The sequence below is a fragment of the Pseudorca crassidens genome, chromosome 14 (genome assembly GCF_039906515.1).
Source record: "Pseudorca crassidens isolate mPseCra1 chromosome 14, mPseCra1.hap1, whole genome shotgun sequence".
In the NCBI taxonomy this organism is placed as follows: Eukaryota; Metazoa; Chordata; class Mammalia; order Artiodactyla; family Delphinidae; genus Pseudorca; species Pseudorca crassidens.
In genome coordinates this window covers 54,303,566-54,323,198 of record NC_090309.1, presented here as the reverse complement: position 1 = coordinate 54,323,198, position 19,633 = coordinate 54,303,566, and the positions used below count along the sequence as shown (strand labels likewise).

At 49.3% G+C, this 19,633-nt stretch overlaps 1 protein-coding gene across 2 annotated transcripts in view; it reads left to right on the top strand.

The window, feature by feature from the left end:
- The first annotated feature begins 88 nt into the window (after window positions 1-88).
- RHOQ (ras homolog family member Q) overlaps window positions 89-19,633 on the top strand; it is a 38,771-nt gene continuing 19,226 nt past the window's right edge. Inside the window, exons 1-2 of one of the 2 annotated variants that reach the window (XM_067703086.1) lie at window positions 89-605; window positions 1,156-1,214. In XM_067703086.1, the coding sequence (XP_067559187.1) occupies window positions 464-605; window positions 1,156-1,214 (201 nt within the window). In that variant the 5' untranslated portion in view covers window positions 89-463. The remainder of the gene's footprint in view (window positions 606-1,155; window positions 1,215-19,633) is intronic. The other variant, XM_067703085.1, reaches the window with a different exon arrangement.

Below are 19,633 nucleotides of genomic sequence, written 5' to 3'. Positions count from 1 at the left end.
GGCAGCCCGCAATCCGGGGAGGCGCCTGGGCCCGCCCTCCTCCGGGGCCGAGCGGGGAGGGGGCCCGGGCCGGCGCTGGGCGGGGAGAGCCGCCTGGCCCCTCCCCTCCGCCGCCCTCCCCAAAGTTGCCGTCTCCCCCGGGGCCGGCCAGTCTTATGATCCAGCGGATCCTCCTGGGGAGGCCGGGCCGGGGAGAGGGCGCGGGCGCCGAGCGGCGGGGGCAGCGGGCGGGCGCGGCGACCGGGGCCCGGGCGGGGATCCGGGCAGCGACCGAGGCGGCGGCAGCGCCCCGGGCCCGCCGCCCCCTCCCCTCGGGCGGGGGGAGTCGCTGCATGGGGCCGGGGGGTCGGCCGTGCTGCGCTGAGCGGCGGCGGCGGCGGACCCCCCAGGCGGGCTGGGGCTGAGCCCGGGGCCGGGGCGGGGGCTCCGGGGGGACCATGCCCGGAGGCCGGCCGGCCGCAGCATGGCTCACGGGCCCGGCGCGCTGATGCTCAAGTGCGTGGTGGTCGGCGACGGGGCGGTGGGCAAGACGTGCCTACTCATGAGCTATGCCAACGACGCCTTCCCGGAGGAGTACGTGCCCACCGTCTTCGACCACTACGCAGGTAAGCCTCGGAAGTGCTGACTAAGGGGCCGCTCCCCGGGCTGGGAACTTTGGAGCAACTTTGGCTGAGCCCCCTCACCGCCTCCCCTGCGCGCGCTCCCCACCCCTCCCCCGTCGCGCCCTCCGCCGAGCGCCCGGCCCCACCCCCAGGCTTTCCCTCTGGCAGCCCCTAGCATGCTGGACCCAGCCCTCTTCCCACCCCCAACTCCGGTGCCCCGTCCTGGCGCCCCGCATTTCCCATCCCCCTCGGCGCCCGGGGCCGACCTCCTTGACCTTCCTACAGCCGCCTTCCCTATTGCCCCAATCCCCGAGGGGGAAACGTGGCTACGGGACTTGGGAGAAAGGAGTGGGCAGCTGGGCGCCACATCGCCCCAGCCTCACGCCACTTCACAGTGAGCCGGGCACAAGGGAAAACGGGTGGCATCTCCCTGGGAGCTCCCGCTTGCCTCCAGCTGGGTTAGGAGGGAAGGGTCCTGATGGGGAACGAAACTGCCCCAGAGCCTCGATGATTGTGAGCTTCTCTCCCCGCCCCCACTTCTCTGCCCTTGCAGTCAGCGTCACCGTAGGGGGCAAGCAGTACCTCCTGGGACTCTATGACACAGCCGGACAGGTGAGTGTCTTGGCCCCTGGCCGCACCCCCCGCCCTTTCCCCAATTCAGGGTGTCTGTGAAGGGCCTTTGGAAACTGACGTGTCTAGGAGTGAGGGTGTGTCTGCAAGGGTCCCTCTGGATCAAGTATTTCTTTCTTCAAGTCACCACATTAGGGAAAGGAAAAAAAAAAAATCTCAGCAACAAATCCAGACCAGCCTACCCCATGTGAACCCCTGGGCTGAAAGTTTCTGCCTGTGTGTGCCTTCTGTCTGGTGCCTGGTGTGTGGGTCCCAACTCCTGTTGCAAAGTGGCAGCGGCCAATCCTGAAGCACTCTTATTTTTAGTTGCCGATGACCAGGTCTCCCCTCACAGCCTTTGTCTGGTCCCTCATTGGTGAGTGGTCTGCCTGCCCGAGGAGCCTGATTGGTGGGAAATGGCATCATCTAATATGATGGGAAGGCATTTGGTCCTGGTTATGTTTATTACAACATCATTGCACTCTGGGACTCCAGTCCCTGAAAACGTAATTTGTGGTATTACCAGAGGACCACAGGGAAAAAAGAAAAGAAACAACAACCATCCAGCCACTCCCAGGGGCAGGGAGGGGAAGGAGGGGTTAGGAGTTCAGTGTGAATCTTGGAGAAAGAGCTTTCTTTCGTTGTTCCCTAGGAAGGCCAGGTGACTTTGTCTGGGTTTTCTTTGGTAGAGATTATTGTTCAGAAAGAAAATGCACCCTCCGACCATTATTTGCAAATTAGAGGTGGCTTCTGAAGCATTAAGTTCTCCTCTCTGTCTCTGTCCCAGCTCCACCCTCTTCCCAAACCCACTTCTGCTGTGGGCCTAAGATGATTTGTTTGATGAAGTTTTGCAAAATCCATCCCTGTGATTAGACCTGAAAATTTGGGCGGAAGTTTCCCCGTGTCATCCAGACTTGAGTCCTTGAGAACATGTGAGCGGCTGAGGGCCTTGGAGAGTGTCTTTAGGGGATGTCCAGTAGTACAGTTTCCTTATCTGTAAGACGGGGTTCAAAAAGTTCAGACCATTCCCCTGGGCATGTATTATACGCTGGATGCTTAGCACTGAGTCTGGCACACTGGCACACACTAGGCACATTAGGTCAATAAAGAGGAGCTTTTCTTTGTAGCCCTTGTAGATTTGGATTTCAGAATTGTAGTACCGGGTTAGATTCCGAAGAATGTCTTGTTGGGGGGCATCTCGATGTGGCCTCTGGTTTCTATACTGTGAAGTTAGAGGAGCCCCTGAGAATAGAGGAACCACTGGTAGAGCACTAGGCACCAGGTGCCTGAGGCCGCCCACTTTCACCAAACTGAACCAGGTTAGTACAACGAGTTCTTAGCTTTCCAGGGCCCCTTTTCATTACCTACTTTGTAGTTACTCCTTCTATCATTACCAGACGGTATGGAGGGCAAGAGGCGGAACCCATTCAATCAAATAAGACCGACTTTTAAGAAGTACAGCTGGTAAACAGCAGGTTGAAATTGTTGTTTGAAAGGAGAGAGGTTAAGAATCATCTCTAATTTTAACTTCTCTCACTACTGCCTCTTCCCTTTTCTTTGTTACTTGTCACCATGGCCATCTTTTGACTGCGAGCCCTATTCAACAGGACGTGTGTATGTCAGAGCTGTTCTCTGCACATTCAAATCTGGCTAATATCTACTGACTTCCTTCTACATATCAGGCCTGGGGCAGCCACATGCAAATATTATTTTATTTTCTGCACTAAACAACCCCATGAGATAGGTGATCCTCCATCTTTGCAGATGAGGAAACTAGGGCTCAGAGAAGCTAGGTTGCCGATCTAAAGTCACAGCTACGGAGGGATGTTGCTGGGATTAGGACACGGGTCTGAATCTGCCGTAGTTTGAGGCGGTTATGTACAGAGGAAGTCATGGGAGGTGCTGGGGTGCCACCTGGGTTGATTGGGTTGCTTGTATCTCTGTAGACATGGTCCCTGGAATCTTCACAGTCATTCTCTGAGTGGGGGTTGTATGCCACCCCTGCAGAGGAAAAAACCCAGGTCCAAAGCGTCAAGTGCTGTTTTCCGTGGAGATTGTAAGCTATCTTCTAAGTGGGATCAACCTATTAGTGAGAGTCAGGTATTACTGTTTTTATCCAATGGTGGAGCACTTACTCTATTGGCCAGGAGGTATGTTAGGCCCCCTTGGTGTTTCTCCCAGCGTCTAAGACTTTTCTGAGTAGCAATAATTCACCTTTCAGCATCCAAGGGTTTATTACTAATAAGCAATCTTAGCAACATAATCATCAATGAGATTAAATGAGTGCCCACTTTGTACCTAGCACTGTGCTAAGCACCAGAGGGGTACAAAAGAATAAATTTAAGATAGGGGTCTGCCATGTCTGAGGACAGCATAGGTGGAAATGTCTGAATTAGATGCAATGTGTGATATGTAGGAGATTCCTGTGCTGTACTTGGTCATTAAGACCTCGTGCCTCTATGAATTGGTAACCGATTAATCTTACAATAATAATAATGATAAAGAAACACATTCACATGCATATACATATAGAGAGAAATTTTCAAGGCTGATGGGCAGCAGAGGAAAGCCCATGAGCTTTGGAACCAAATAAGCTTGGGCCCAGATCTCCACCTTGCTGTACTGGTCCTGCGATTCTAGCCGTATTATTAACCTTCTCTGTGATCTAGTAAAAATGTGGTTAATTAGAATCTGCACTGCAGTGTTATAGGTCGGCTTAAATTGTTTAATGTATATAAAAGCAGCTGACACTGTTCTTCGTTCATAATAGTAGATGTGTAATAAATATGAGAAATTATTGTGCTGCACTGTGGGCAGTTTTATAGGGGGAAGAGGTCACACGTGGAAGAGGACCGTGTATTATACTTGGAGTTGATAGAAATTCTACTAGGATGCCAGATCCTAGAGGCTTTTTAGTGGAGGTCTGATGCTAGCTTTGTACTTCGTAATTGCCACGGTCCCCATCACCGGACCCATGGACACGGTCAAGTGCTCCCTGCTCGAAATGCCTTGTTGTGTCAGGATGGTTTCCTTTCTTGATCAGAACCTGCATCCCCAGTGATGTAAGAGAAACTCTTAGAAAAATGAAGAGTTCAGCATAAAATTTGAGAACCAAGTGGGGTATGTAGGTTTCAGTCGATTCTACTTTGGGAGGTAAGATGGGATGAGGGAGAAGCTCACAGCACTTTAAAAAGTTCACTCATGCACTTGGGCGCTCACTGTATTTGAACCACAGCACATCTCCCCTGGGTTGGAACTTCTAGTCTGTGTGCTTACTCTTGGGTCCCCTCTTTGACCCCAGTTGAGTTCAAAGCCATAGGTATCCAATGGCCCAATTTATATATTAAAGAACATATTACGGAACTTCAAGAGGTGACTGTAGTAGATAACCTCTTGCCTTCCGGAGTAGGCTGCTTCCCCCTTAACCTCCACTGCTATTGGCAGAGAGAGAGAGAATATATAGTGAATGTGAATGTGTCGGGCATCACGTTCTGAGTCCCATCACGTTCTCTGCCTGGGCACATCCCTCCACACCCCCGACACACTAGCATTAGGCCAAAGGGAAGCCCCCCTCTCTTGGCCAAGCCCCTGGCGGCCCAGGAGCAGCCCGACATTTTAGTGCCAAGCATTTCAGAGTGGAAGTTGAAGGCGCTCCTTCCTCCTCCCTGTGGCCTGCTGGAGGGGTCCGGCTTCCGGTCTGGGCCTCTGCAGTTCTTCTCTTTTCTTGCCTGGCGTTCAGGGCTTCAGGGTCGGCTCTGCAGCAGCCCCAGTGTCTGCTCAGGGAGGTGCTGGAGGGGTGAGATTTTCCCTCCTGACTCTGCACTGTGTGGCGCTCAGGGGAAGTGAGAAGAGCTCTGGCTCTGGCAGACGAGCCAGTGGGAGCTGCCTGGCAAGCTGCTCTCGAGGTGCGGGCTCCAGGCTGATCTCTTAATCCTTGGCAGGAAGGCAGAACTTGATACCCTGAAGAGGGAAGGACGGACGCCCAGTTTATCCCAGGTCCTGGAATACCCACACTCAGGAGGGTGTGTTGGGGGTGAGTTTGGGTTCCCTAGAGTTCCAGATTTAGCCACTGCCTCAGTGTGTACACGTCCATATGTGTGCTTTGGGGTGTGCTGTTGCTATATCTGTTAACTTAAACACACACAAGTTCAAGGATGCATATAAGAGAGCTATAAATACCTCCACTCAGGTGTCCCCTGGGGTTGGTTCAGGGACAAGCGAGGTCTGTTTCTTACTTGACATAGCCCAGCAGCTGTGGCTGCCTTGCAGGCCCTCTGGGTGCCCCGGGAAGCACTTCCCCTCCAGAAGGGGATCTCCAGGGAGGCAGCCTGGGAATGCCCTGCAGCGCCCAAGAGCCTAGTTTAACGGGAAGGGGGAGGGGTAAGCCCAGGGTATTGCCACTCATAGAACGCCTCCCACCTTCAGGCAGGCATCCTCACAGAACCTTCCGAGGTAGACTCTTCCCAGGTGAGGAAATTGAGAGTGAGTGGGCTTATGAGAACCAGACCAAGATGGGATTAGGACAAAGGATTTCCTTACTTTGGAGGGGCCTGCAGGGAGCATCATTAGGGCTCAGGAAGTACCCACTCACATCACCCAGGCTCCAGGTCCCTGCAGCCCGACACTGCGTCCCTGAGGGGCCCCGGGAGCAGAGTTTGGGAGGAGCCGCAGGGTTCCTTCCAGACATCAGCTGCAACAGGTGAGATGCTGGCACTGAGCATCCTGGTTTCCCTTAGTAACCTACTGTAGATTTGTCATCTGTGCATTTTGCTAACCTTTTTAGAAGCTATTTATATTTCCAGTCTGCACTGCATCATAGGGAATGCTGGTTTACTCCTCCGCGTGGGGAAGGTGGATGGCCTTTCTTGGCTTCAAAGCCTTTGCAGTGGCCGAATGCCCTGTGTCCCCCCTCTTGGCACTCTGATGTGAGTTTGGGATGTGATCCTCTGATCCATCCGGCTTCACTTCTCTCATGATTCTCTTGAGGTTTGGTGACATTTATGCTCTGGGAACCAAAGCTTACCAGCAGGTGTGTCAGGAATGGTGTTATAGGTGCGCCCAGATGCCATCCACTCAGCTCGGGAGTGGGGGGGGGGGCAGTGTGTAGCTTCCAGGGGGCTGAGCATATATGGTCATTTTTATGTGTGCCAGGATGTGAAAAAGGTGGGAAGCATTGCTTTATAGCTCATGGGTTAGAGGCCTTATGGAGAGCTGGGTGTTTGTGGTTTTGTTGTGGAGTTTGGGGTTTCAAGAGATGAGCCCTAGTGGTACTAAAACAAAACAAAACAAAGCCGTTCTCCATGGGGCTATCGGTTTCTAGCAATGACACGTGTTGGCAGCAGCTGGTACTACCAAGAGGCCTCAGGTACAGAACAGCAAAATGCAAGGAGGAGGAAAGAGAGGCTGTTACAAAGAAACTAAGCCCAAAACCACACATGTTTTTAAAATTCAGGCGCCTCAGCTGAATTTCCTTTCACTCAGAGGGCTTGGTTTTGCCCTAATTTGGTGTGTTTGGGTCAAGGAGCGGCTTTCCTTGCCCTCAGCAGTTTGCTGTTCCTCTTTTAGTTTCTGGCAGGCAGCTGCTTTGCGTGAGGAAGAGCGGGGAGACCCAGCCAGGGAGGCTGCGCGGGGCGGCAGGATGGCCGTGGCGGGTCATCAGCGCCCTTCCTGGCCACCCAGCTCTCCTAGTACAGTTCTTCCAGATCCACTGCCTGCTGGACTGGCTCGATTCTCCCTAAGCTCCATGAGGACAGGTGACCGTGTCTCTTTTTCTCCACCGTGTTTCCAGCACGCAGCCCAGTGCCTGGTGCGTGGTAGGTCTACGATGACTGTTTGTTAAATTGAGTCGATTCGCATTTGGCTGTCAACTCATTTCTGCTAAAAGGTTAACCAAAGACTAGGGTTATTGCTGTTAAATAAGAGCTTCTGGCACAACCCCTTTCTTGGAAAAAAGCTTTGTTCATTTAGTAGAAGTCTCTAAGTTTCAAAGGAGTGACGGGCATGGAGGTAAGCAGCAGGCCAGGCGCCATCCCCTGACCCACAACCTGGGGGCTTTCCGTGGGCCCCAGTGGGCCCGTCCCCCAGTGCTGTCTCTCAGGTGCCGGCCTCCATGTCTTTCCTGAGACCTGTCGCTCTCAGATGCCCCGAGGGGGAGGCAGCTCGGCAGTGACAGTGTGGGTTCTCTGGAACATCTTTGAATCCTACTCCTCCTCTCTGTAGCTGTGAGACCGTCAGGCAGCCAACTTCTTCCCTCCCTGTGGACGGGGAAGATGATGGCCACCTCGCAGGGTTGCCGTCAGGGCTAGTTAGAGATGATGTGTCGTTGTCCCAGATGGCCTCACGCTCAGTCAGGGGTGATGGTCCCGGCCGGCTTTGGGGGCTCTACCCCAGTTCAGTTCAGCTGGTGTTGATTCACTGCGTCCTCTGTGTCCCAACCTCCTGTGGGAGAAGAAAGGGGGAGTCAGATGGCAGAAAGCAGCGGGGAACACTCCTCATGTGAAATTGAGTGGTACGCCATCCCAGTTGAGAAGAGGTAGCAGGAATAAGCTCTGGAAAGCTGTAGGCTTGCAGGAAGAGATGGGAGGCAGTACAGTAGACTGGTTACCACTGTGGGCCCCCACATTGGACTGCCAGGGTCTACTTTCCAGCAAGGGGCTTGACTTCTCAAAACCTCAGTTTCCTCATCTGTAAAATGGGGATTATAAAATCAAATCAGAGCTTCCCAGCTCCCAGGTAAGGGATTTTTCTTAGCCTCAAGGTGGCTGGGTAGGGCCTGGGATGGACAGCTCTGGGCTCAGGTTGTCCCTTCCAGCTTGAGCCGTCTAACCTCAGTCACTTAGCCCATGGCCCCTCTACCCCACCCACTGTGTGCTGAACGCATCTCTCTCTTCTCTGTCCCAGGAAGTGAAAGCTTGGGAACCATTGGGCTAAATGAGGTCACGCAGGCAGAGGGGCACGGAGAACAGATATTCTGGGTGGAGAGGAACAGCATGGGGAGCACAGGCACAGGGCGTCCCAAATGTGTCTTTTTATGGTACCTCGGATCCCTGCTATCAGTGTCAGTGTGGAGTAGGGATGAGAACTAAATTATGGAGTTTTTCACGCAGTAACTGACGACTTAGTAATTAGAGAGATATTAACCTGGTGCTGTGCTGCTTGTTGATTTTAATAGAAAGAACAGAACATGGGGAAAGGGGCCTCTATTATTGTTGCTGTTTCTTTTCAAGTGACTGGTGGGAGTAGAGGCCCAGCCGCCTCTCTCCTGATGCCCACACTCGCCAACCCTTCCCAGACTCAGGGAAGACCCCGGGGGTTAATAATGACACTCTTGTCATTGAGTGGCACTTTTACAGGGTGTGAAGCACGTTGCACGTGGTGCTCCGTGAGGCTTCTCACCTGCTCTGAGTAAAGGAAGCAGGTCGTGGTTGCCTCCTTTGCAGGTTCAGAGAGGTTAAGTGACTTGTTCGGACCACACAGCTGGTAAAAAGGCAACACCAAGATTACAGGCCAGACTGCCCAACTCCAAGACCTGGGTTCTCTGTGTTAAACCACTCACAAGAATCAGCTTGATGGTGTTATATGTCTCCTTTACATCACGTATATTCTGTTGCTGACAATTTCATTAAAAAGTACATTCTGGGCCCATTGCTTTTCTGGACAGGAGAGTTGGTGGAATGGTGTCTATAGATGGGACACTAGGGGCTGCTGCTGAAATGGCTCCTTAAAGATACCTCCACCCACCTCCACCCTGGGAGATGAAGGATGTTTTGTCCATTTGTTCATTAACCTCCATTGTTGCTGAAAAAGAGGACTTCCCCTGCGTGGTGCAGGTAGCTGCATCGCCAGTGAGGCTGTGGAAGAAACTTCATGCTGGTGCAGGTGTCACCTGTTCCTGGGAAGGAGCTCTGCGCCGCTTTGCATTGTCACCCCTGCTCCGCCTGGCAGCCCTGACTTGACATGAACTTGCTGTGCGGGGGCTGCCAGGCAGATGTCTTTTCCATCCCATAGGGGCTGCCCCAGGCTTTTCTTTTCTCCCTGTAGGAGTTTCCTTATTTAGGTAAAGCTGCCATTTTCAACCTGTTTGTCCCTCTTCCATCGAGATGTGCCCTGAATATGCACCCAAAGACTTCCTCTGCCACCCACTCCTCATTTTGCCTGCCTTCCTGAGCGTCCTGTTGACACCACCTCCGCATGGGCTCCCACATCCCACGTCCCACAGCCTGGGCTGCGTCCCGCCGCTGCGACTGCCAGGACTAGATGAAAACACTCATTCAGTCAGTCAGCAAACATTCCTTGAGCACCAAATCTGGGCCAGTACCTGTGCAAGGGGTGGGGCTTATGAGACAGATCGGGCCCAGGCCCTGCCCCCAGGAGCTCACGGTTCAGCAGAGTGGGGAAGGGAGAGGGTGCCTGTTCATCGGGGGCACAGAGGAGGCTGGGTTCTGTCCTTCCCAGGAGATGAGAATGGGCACAGCAGCCTGGGGTTCTCCAGGTCGATTTTAGGTGGAGAAAGTGCTCAGATTGGATTCTTACATGTACTAGATGCTCAGTGAGGGTTTGAATTACTGCACTGGTTCTCAGATGTGGTCCTCAAACCAACATGCATCTTCTGGGAATGTGTTAGAAATCCAGACTCTTAGGCTTCACCCCAGACCTCTGGAATCAGAAAATCTGGGACAACTCTGGTATGACAAGCCCTCCAGGTGATTCTGATACTGGCCGAAATGTCAGAGCCACCAAGTTAGTAAATGTGAACTTAATATACCTTGTCTTAGCAAGCCACCTCCCCTCCTCCCCTCCCCCAGTACACACACACACACACACACACACACACACACACACACACGCACGCACGCACGCACGCACTCCCTCTCTCTCTCTCTCTCTCTCTCTCTCTCTCTCTCCCCCTCTCTCTCCCCCCCTCTCTCCCCCTCTCCCTCTCCCTCCCCCTCTCCCCCTCTCTCCCTCTCTCTCTCCCCCTCTCCCTCTCCCTCTCCCTCTCCCTCTCCCTCTCCCTCCATGCTCTACTTATACACTGTCTCCAGAGTGCAGGTACATAACTTATCCATCTTTTAATCCTTATTCATCTTTTAACCCCTGCCTATCCAAACACGCCTCCACACACCCTCATCTCTAGTTCTTTATGCGTGGTTGGGATGTTCCATATTTGTTGGAATGAACTGAATCATTCAGCCACTGGTGCCGCCTTCCTCGCCTGCCTGGTGGAGATGGGGCCAAGGCATGATCGGGAGAAAACGGAAGCAGAACTTCTTAAGCTGCCCTTGGCTCCACTGGTGTGCTGTCTGGCCCAAGGCCATGCACACAGTAGGCTCCAGGGGTATTCCTTGATGAGGCCCAAGTGCCAAGCCATGTCCTGCCCCATACATTAAGCATCCAGACGGACTTGAGACGCAAGACCTGCTCTGTTCACCGTAGCTGAGGTTAGCACTCTGGGAGGTGACAGGCCTGCCCCTGAGGACAATGCTGGTTTGGTTGGTGCTAAATTAGTTCCAAAGCAACAGATGGGCAATGATGTCCTTTTGTCTTTTGTCCCCCACTGGGACAGTTGGAGGAAGGGCTGTTACTGACACCCTTCTCGGCAGTAATTACTTTTCTGGCTGACCATGGCTTTCTGCGCAAGTCTCCTCCTCCTCCATTCCCCTGCCTTCCTTCCACTTTTAAATTCCCCCTTTCCTCCTTCCTTCCTTCCTTCCTTCCTTCCTCCCTCCCTCCCTTCCCCTCTCCCTTCCTTCCTTCCTTCTTTTTTTACTGCTCTCTCTTTTTTTTTCCTTTTTTCAAAACCTGTTCCAGTGTAGAAAAGCCATCTTCTTTCAAATGGCCTAACGGTTGGGATTATAAATGAGTTGGCTCAGAGTATGCCCCCCTTTAAGAGCTGCCACTGAGAGAAAGAATTTAATTCTGATTGTCCAGCTCAATTAAAATTCCACTTACCAATTTCGTTTCTTTTTATTTGTAGTGAGGTGGATGGACCTAGAGTCTGTCTTACAGAGTGAAGTAAGTCAGAAAGAGAAAAATAAATACCGTATGCTAACACATATATATGGAATCTAAGAAAAAAAAAAAAGTCATGAAGTACCTAGGGGCAAGACGGGAATAAAGACACAGACCTGCTAGAGAATGGACTTGAGAATATGGGGAGGGGTCAGGGTAAGCTGTGACAAAGTGAGAGAGTGGCATGGACATATATACACTACCAAATGTAAAATAGATAGCTAGTGGGAAGCAGCCGCGTAGCACAGGGAGATCAGCTCGGTGCTTTGTGACCACCTAGAGGGGTGGGATAGGGAGGGTGGGAGGGAGGGAGACGCAAGAGGGAGGAGATATGGGAACATGTGTATATGTATAGCTGATTCACTTTGTTATAAAGCAGAAACTAACACACCATTGTAAAGCAATTATACTCCATTAAAGATGTTAAAAAATAATAATAATAAACAACCAAAAAGAATAAAAAAAAATTCCACTTACCCCAGCGTAATTTTCAAAGGACTGTCCCACCCAGCGAGCTGGTTCAGGGTTCACAATTAAGGTGTTCCTTGTGGCCTCCCTGGCTCTGCAGGTATGGGGGATGGGATAGAGGTGAGAGGGTCCCTGCTTTCTTCAGACAGGGGCCTTGTCTAGCAGCAGGGAGCTTCTGGTCTTCATCCAGCCTGCAGAAAGTGAGAAGTCCTTCTGAGGAGGAGGCACCCCGTGAACTCCTCCCCTGAGACTCCAGCCCTCTTAGGGTTGAACCCCGTCTTTGAATTTCAGCTGAGAAAATCATCTATAGGCTACAGTCTAGCATTCTGTTTTATTCTTGTGTAATTCTTTATCAGCACCCAGATTGTAAGCCCTCAGAGGGGGTCTGCATGTGGCACGTAGCGCTTAGCACAACTCGCAGCCAGGTGTGTGCTGGATATAGGAGAGTCTGTTAGAAAGATGACCATGAAAAGAACATCTCCCATGACTTTACATCACCTCCGTATCGGTTTTCTCGTCAGCTCATTTTAAAGGGAATTCTATTCTGTCTTGACATTGTTGAAGGTTTTTAAAATCGGGTATAGGTGGTCGGTGTAATACGTTGCCTGCTGAGGCACAGTAGAACTCAGTTCTTAACTCAGGGAGTCCATTAGCAGAAAGGCTGCCAGGTCTTTTTGGATAAAAGATTGGCCAGGATGTGTGCTGTTCTCCAAGTTTGGATCTGTAGGATTCCTTCAGTGTGTTTTGTGTCATGTGTCCCTCTGTTACAAGCAGGGGGAGCCCTGACATCCTGCTGCTGGGCCAGGCAGTGTGGAAGCATCAGAGTCTAGGCAAGCTGGTGTTAAAAACAAAGCAATTCCTCAGAAGTTCCTCGTGAGCCAGACTGCTTGTTTACTCCTCTTTCCTTTTTAAAAGTTGAGATATTATTCATATTCAGTGGGTTTTATATATTCACAAAGTTGTGCGAACATCACCACTGTTTAATTCCAGAACATTCTCATCACCCCCAAAGAAACCCTGTACCTATAATCAGTGACTCTCCATTCTCCCCTTCCCCCAGCTCTTAGCAACCACTAATCTACTCTTTTTTTTTTTTTTTTTTTTTGCGGTACGCGGGCCTCTCACTGCTGTGGCCTCTCCCGTTGCGGAGCACAGGCTCCGGACGCGCAGGCTCAGTGGCCATGGCTCACGGGCCCAGCCGCTCCACGGCATGTGGGATCCTCCCGGACCGGGGCACGAACCCATGTCCCACGCATCAGCAGGTGGACTCTCAACCACTGCGCCACCAGGGAAGCCCACTAATCTACTTTTTGACCCTGTGGATTTGCCCATTCTGGACATTTCATATAAATGGAATCATACAATATGTGACCTTTGTGTCTGGTTTCTTTCACTTAGCATCATGTTTTCAAGGTTCATCCATGTTGTAGAATATACCAGTACTTCATTTCTTTTTTGTGGCTGAATAATCCTTGCCTGTCCTTTTTATTCCTTTTCGTCAGTCTTCATTACATGGACATTCTGCCCGAACCCTGGAAACCACTGGTCATGTACTTCTGGTGCTGTCTTCACCCCAGCTCTGGTAGGGCTAGGGCTAGTCCCTCTACGCTTTCAGTGTTCCAGTTCTCCTGTTGCCTCTGTTCATAATCCTCCCCACCCCCATCTGCACCCTTATGTCTTTATTCATCAGATATGTGAGTATCTGTTAAATACAGGTGAGGTGAGGAACACGGAGATCCATCAGATAGGGTTCTTTCGCTGTAGGAGCTTAGAGTCCATGGGGAAGAGAAGATGTATACAGGTGACCAAAATGCAAACAGAATATGGGACGTACCAAGAAAAGGTAAAGTGTGAGGAGTGTCATAAGGGTGCCTGACTGCTAGGCTGCTTGCCTGGAGCCTCCCAGAGAGCCAGGGCCTCAGTGGGGCCATCAAGACCCAGAGACTTGATTTTGTTGAGGCGCTCACATATCATCAGGTCCACCGGTCTGATCTGTGTTAACTCATAGAGATCTGGATATAAACAAGGTTGTGGAAGGATTGTTTATCCTGTGGTCTTGGTGGAAAAATGGACTCAAGCCATAAACCAGTAGCTCACAAGGAAGAAAAGCAGACAGCCAGTTGAACACACAATATGCAAATAAAAACTTTTTTTTTTCACGTATCAAATTGAACAACATGGGAAAAATTGATATTCAGGAGTCAGGGAAGTGGATGCTGTATGTACCGTTCAGTAAAAACTGACACGATCCATTTGGAGGTTAATTTGGCAAAGACACTTAAATTTTCAGTGATCCATTTCTATGAATTTATGCCAAGGAAACGTTCAGTGTACACAAAGATTTACATAAAATGATATTCTTCACAGCCATATTTATAATAGTGATAAATTATTAACACAATGCATAGTAAAAAGGGATTTGTTAAATGATAGCATGATATGTAAGAATGATCACAGCCATTAAGAACTGCTTTCAGCAAATATTTAAAGATATATGAAAAGGCTAGTGGTGTGTTAAGTGTGAAAACACAGGAATCAAAACTATATATGGCATTATTACAACTTTGAAAAATCTGCATATGTATAATGTGTAAGAAAAAGATTGGTATAAAATTGTCAAAATGTTAAAGCAGTTGGCTCTAGGTAGTGATATTGAATACTTGTAGAAATTTACTTCTTTATACTTTATTCTGTTTTTCTCCAATTTTAAAAAAAGTCACTTTATTGAAGTTATATATGCGGATGGTTTAAAGAGTCAACAGTTCTATAAGATCCTGTTATGGAGAAACAAAAGATCCCTCTCCACTTTCCTACAGAGAAGTCCTTTTCCACTCCCCCAAGGCAACCGCTTTCAGTTCTTAGCTGTTTATGTTGGCAAAAGAAATCCTCTGTTGCCTTCACACCATGAATGATGAGGCTTTAGCTGTCTTTTGAATATGTCTTCCACTTCCCATCTACCTATCCCCAGTAGCTATATTGTAATTTCCATTTGATTATTGATCAGTGGTTATATTTTTATCACTGTGTTAGCATAGCTGAACCATGTAGTGTACTATAATTACTTTTCCCTCTTTGTGCCGCTTTTTGTTTCCCTGGAGCTACTAATTGTCTTCTTCCCTTGCTTAGTTTTCACCACCTGTCTATTTCATTCTAAACTCACCTTTCCATACATTCCAGCATATCAAGTATTCTGTCAATTTCTTCTTGGAGACATTCGTCATGAGCCTACTGATCTGCTTCAGTTTGGGCTAGTTGCCTCGAGCCTACTGCACAGCTGTCATCCTAGGATTTTCCTTCATCATTACTGGGATTCCCTTTGGCTCTATGTCTTGTATTAGATGCCAATTTTTATTTTTCATGTCTTCATAGTTTATTTCCTCAATTTGGTAGAGTATATATTTTATTAGTTTCCTGAGAAAAGATGCATTGTAGGCAAATTTTTTGATACCTGGTATGTTTGAAAATGTTTTTATTTCCTTCATACCTGCTTGACATTTTGAAAATAGATTGGAAATCATTTTTGCTTCAGAGCTTTGAAGGCATTGTTCCATCATCTTCCAGCTTCAATTTATGCTGTTAAAAAGTCTGATGCCAATCTTACTCTGGATTCGTTTTTAGGAACCTGTTTTTCCTGTCTGGAATTTCACACTCATGGTCTTCAGGGTAGGGTGTAGCTGGCTATTGTGGGCTATTTCATCCTAGGGCCTCGTGTCCTTCAGTTCTGAGAAATTTTCTTGGTTTATTTCTTTGATTTCTTCACTTCCAATTAATCTCTTCTGTTTCACTAGAACTTCCAGTATTTAGATATTAGAGGTTTTGGGGGTGGTCCTCTAATTGTGCCTTCTCTGTGTCTTTTTGCTCTATTTTTGGGAGAGCTCCTCGATTTTATCATCTGCCCCTTCTATTTTTTTTTTAATGTGATTCTATTTTTAATTTTCAAGAACCTTTTCCTGTTCTTTGGATGTTCCTTTTTTTTTTTCTTTATCATCTTCTAAGTTTGGTTTGGCTTGCTTTTGGTTTGAATATCTTCTCTAATTTCTCTGAGGGTATTAATGATAGCTTTTTGAAATTTTTGTCTCCCTGCGTAGTCTGTCGTTTTGATCTCTGCCTTTTGTGGCAGTTCCTCAGGTGTCTACTCATATTTACGAGAGTGGCATTGGAGAATGGGAAACTCTGTGTATACGTGGGGCTGGATGACTCTGGCCCTTACTGAACGTCTGGGTTTCTCAGCCTCAGCACTGTTGATATTTCGGGCTGGACGGTTTGTTGTGAATGCTGTCCTGTGAACTGTAGGATGTTTAGTAGCATCCGTATTGTCTTCCCTACCCCAATCATGATGATCAGGAATGTCCCAGACACTGCCAGATGTTCCCTTGGGGCAGCGTCAGCCTGTGCTCCTTCTACCCCCATTTGAGAACCACTACTGTAGGGTGATTCATCTGGGTCTTTTCATTGGGGAACCTGGTCCTTCCTCTTGCACTGTTCATATTCCCCAGAAAAGAACCTTCCACTCTACTGCCTGAGTGCTTCCTGCTGGGCTGCCACTGTTCTGGGAGGTGAGGGGAGGACGCAGGGTAAGTATCTCAATTTTCAGTGTACCCTGGCCTTGTGTGTTCAGTATGTTCAACTGGGCCCCGTGTCCTCCCACCCAGGGAACCCTCTGTTCTTCCCTTTCCGGGGAATAAATATCCTCTGCCTTTCATCAGGGCTGGGGAGAGTATCATGATAGAGAACAGATCTGGGGTTTAACTGCTTCATAAGCAGACTGTCAATCTGCCCTCTTGTTTGTGGCTCCACCTTCAACCCACTTTCAGAACACAGTGCTCCAGCTCCCACACCTTTAGGGGGTTCTGTTGTACGGAACCGGGTGCTTCTTAACTTCTCCTCATTGCTGGCCCAGGATCTGGCTCCCAGGGTCTGCTAAATCAGTTCCTACTTGTTCTTTGGTTTTCTAGCTTCTAAAATTGTGTGGCTGTTGTCTCCTTCCCTGTTTGCTTTTCCTGTGGCTTTATGTCTTTTTTTTAAATTACTGTACATGTCAGAGGATTTTGGAAAGATCAAAGATAGATTCATGTGTTCAACTGGCTAGCATTTAACTGAATTCTTCTCCAATTTGCTTTAATAGTTAGAAAACATAAATATGAAGATCAAAGCTATAGTGATAGATACCTTTTCAGTGCCTGTTATCCAGTGTACCTTTCCTTAGCATAAGGTACCCAGGAAAATGAATTCATTAGAAGCTTTCTTGGGATTCAGGCTTTGGAGCGAAAGGTCTTAGAGGAGATGTGAATTTCATCTGGATCCTGGAACCACATGGCAACTGCCCCTCCCCCACGGGAGCTCGGCTTTCTAGTGTTCAGCATCTGTTTGTCCCCCACGTTTAGCGTCTTACTGTTGGGCAAAGCTAAATGGACACAAATATTCTAATTAGGCAATTTCTCCTTTGCTAGACTCTATTTAGAGTCTCTATAGACAATAACTTTTAAGTCAACATTTTTCAGACAGGCCAAAACATACTCTATTAGGTTACAGCTTCCTTTAGTTACATTTTAATCACCTTGATTAGATTCGGGTGTTTTCAAGAATCTCGGTCATCTCTTAGTAATGACCCATATCGCAGATGACTAATGACGATTATGGTTTCATTTTCATGAATTTAATTCTCAACATGTAGCCATATGTCAAATTATTAGGGTGTCCTACTATAGTTCCCCTATATTTATTAACTACACCTCCAGATACTGACATTAGGAGGCAGGAAGGGGCACTTCCAGCTCTGGGGATGGGGGTGGGGGAGGGTCGGGACTGTCTTCCTAGGTGAGGAGGTGGCATGAGTGTGTGGGTTTGGGGTGGGGACAGGACATGGGTAGAACAGGTATTCCATGCAGCCTTTTCTAGTCCTCAGGTGGTGGACATACTCACTCCTGTGAATTCCTGTGGCACTTAGCGTATGTGTCTCTTGTCATTAATCTCGTGCCTACATCAGAGGCCTCTGGACCTGTTTGTCCCATTTAATCATCACAACAACCTCTGAGGTAGGTGATATTATCCACCCCTCCCCATGCCTTTGTTTTAATGGATGAGAAAACAGGCACACTAAAGTTACTAGTATGAGTTACACGCGCAGCCCATGAGAGCAGCACTGGACCTCAGGCCAGGCCCGCAGGCTCCTGATCTGTAAGTCGTTCAATTAGTGACTTCCCCTGCTGCCAGGGTCTTACTAGGTTGCTTAACTAAGCTAGTGGCCCTCTGAAGGGAGATGTGTGCTGTTTGATTCTCCAGGAAGCAGCAGACTCCCTAAAGGGGTTGATGTGTGGGCTTGGAAAGGACTCAGCTTAGTGGGTTACACCGGGCCGGGCTGAGAGCTGGAAACTCGCAGGTTCCCGTGCAGCTTGACCGGGCTCTACGGTCCACACCTGCTATGGTTGAAAACTGCCTCCACCTCCACCCTGACCCGCCCAACTGCTGCAGCCACAGTTTCGCCTGCACTTCACCGACTTCACCCTGGCCTCAGCTGCTGCCCTCCACCCCAGAGGGGGGGTGACAGCTGCTGTCCCAACACTGCCTCCAAGGGTTTTATGAGGATACGCAGAAGAGAATGGACATTTGAAACCCCTGGAATGACCGGGGTTTTTCTTGCAAAGCTTTGTTGTTTCCTCGTCTGCCCATAGTGTTGCTTTTTGATTTTGTTTCACGGGCTCTCAGTTTGTTTTGGTCAATGTCACATCTTCCTAGCCAGCTTCTCTGTGGTGGGAAGTCCAGCTCCTGGATTGGCTGAGCTTCCGGGAGCACGAGGATACTCGTACAAACGTGGGTCCAGTGAACCTTTTACAGGCAGCAGCTGAAAACTGCCCGTGCTGTTTGCAGCACAGGGCAGAGAGGGCCTGGCGGCAAGGGCTGGGTGGCCACATCAGAGTCCACGTGCATCATGATTCTTTTTCAGTTCTCAGGTCTCGTTTACCGTTGTTTTAAAAAAATACATTTGGGGTATATTAGTTTAGCTCTCTTCAGTTGTTTTAATAAAATTCCTGACTTCAGTTCTTGCCTGCCATGTAAACATATGCACTTAGTAAGCAGCCACATTTCTCAGTGTGTTCTTCACAAAGTCGCTTTTACCCTCAATCCTCCTTTTCCACCGATTGATTCCCCTCTGCCAAATCTGCCGAAACTGAAGAGCTTAAGGAATACTACTGGGCGTGGTGATAAACTCGCAGCCACCACACAGGCTCCACGCTAGCTCATTTAATCTTCCAACAGTTTAGTCCATTTTATGGATGAAGGAAATGGAAACGGTAAGTGACTTGCCTGGAGCCACATAGCCAGTAAAACTATGATTCAAAGATTTAAAAGGTCTGTGTCTAAAACCTGTGACCTACTGCTTGCTTAGAACAAAGGGGCCAGGAGGGTCCTAAACTAGTTGATTGGAGAACTGCCTTCCTGCCTCATTTCTGCCCAACTGTCCTGTAACTTGGGACAGGTTGGACGAGTTTCTCTGAGCCTCAGTTTCCTCATCAGTAAAGTGGGAGCTGCCCTATCTCATAGGCTGATGGTGAGGGTTTGGTGGGATAGTAGGGCTAGTGTGAAAGCAGGAGCAAGGCGCTCTGTGCTGTGAAGCAAAATAAGGCTAGAGTAACATAATGCGGTGACTCGTTAATAAGCCTGGAAAAGAGCTCTGCTGGGAGCCTCCTGTAGCACAAGAAGGCCAGAGCTGGAGGGGAGAAGATGAAGTGGGTGATGCAGAAGAGGCAGAGTAGGGGTTATGAGACATGCCTGAAGGAGGGTAAGCTGTGCTCCACAACGCGGAAGCATGTCACGGTGATGAATGCAGGTCCTGAGGAGTGGATGGCTTGGGTATTTCTGCCAGGGACTCCCTGCAGGGAAAGGGTATTTCTGCCACGTGCAGGCATCTCTCTGAATTTCAAAGAAATCTGTGTGTGTGTGTG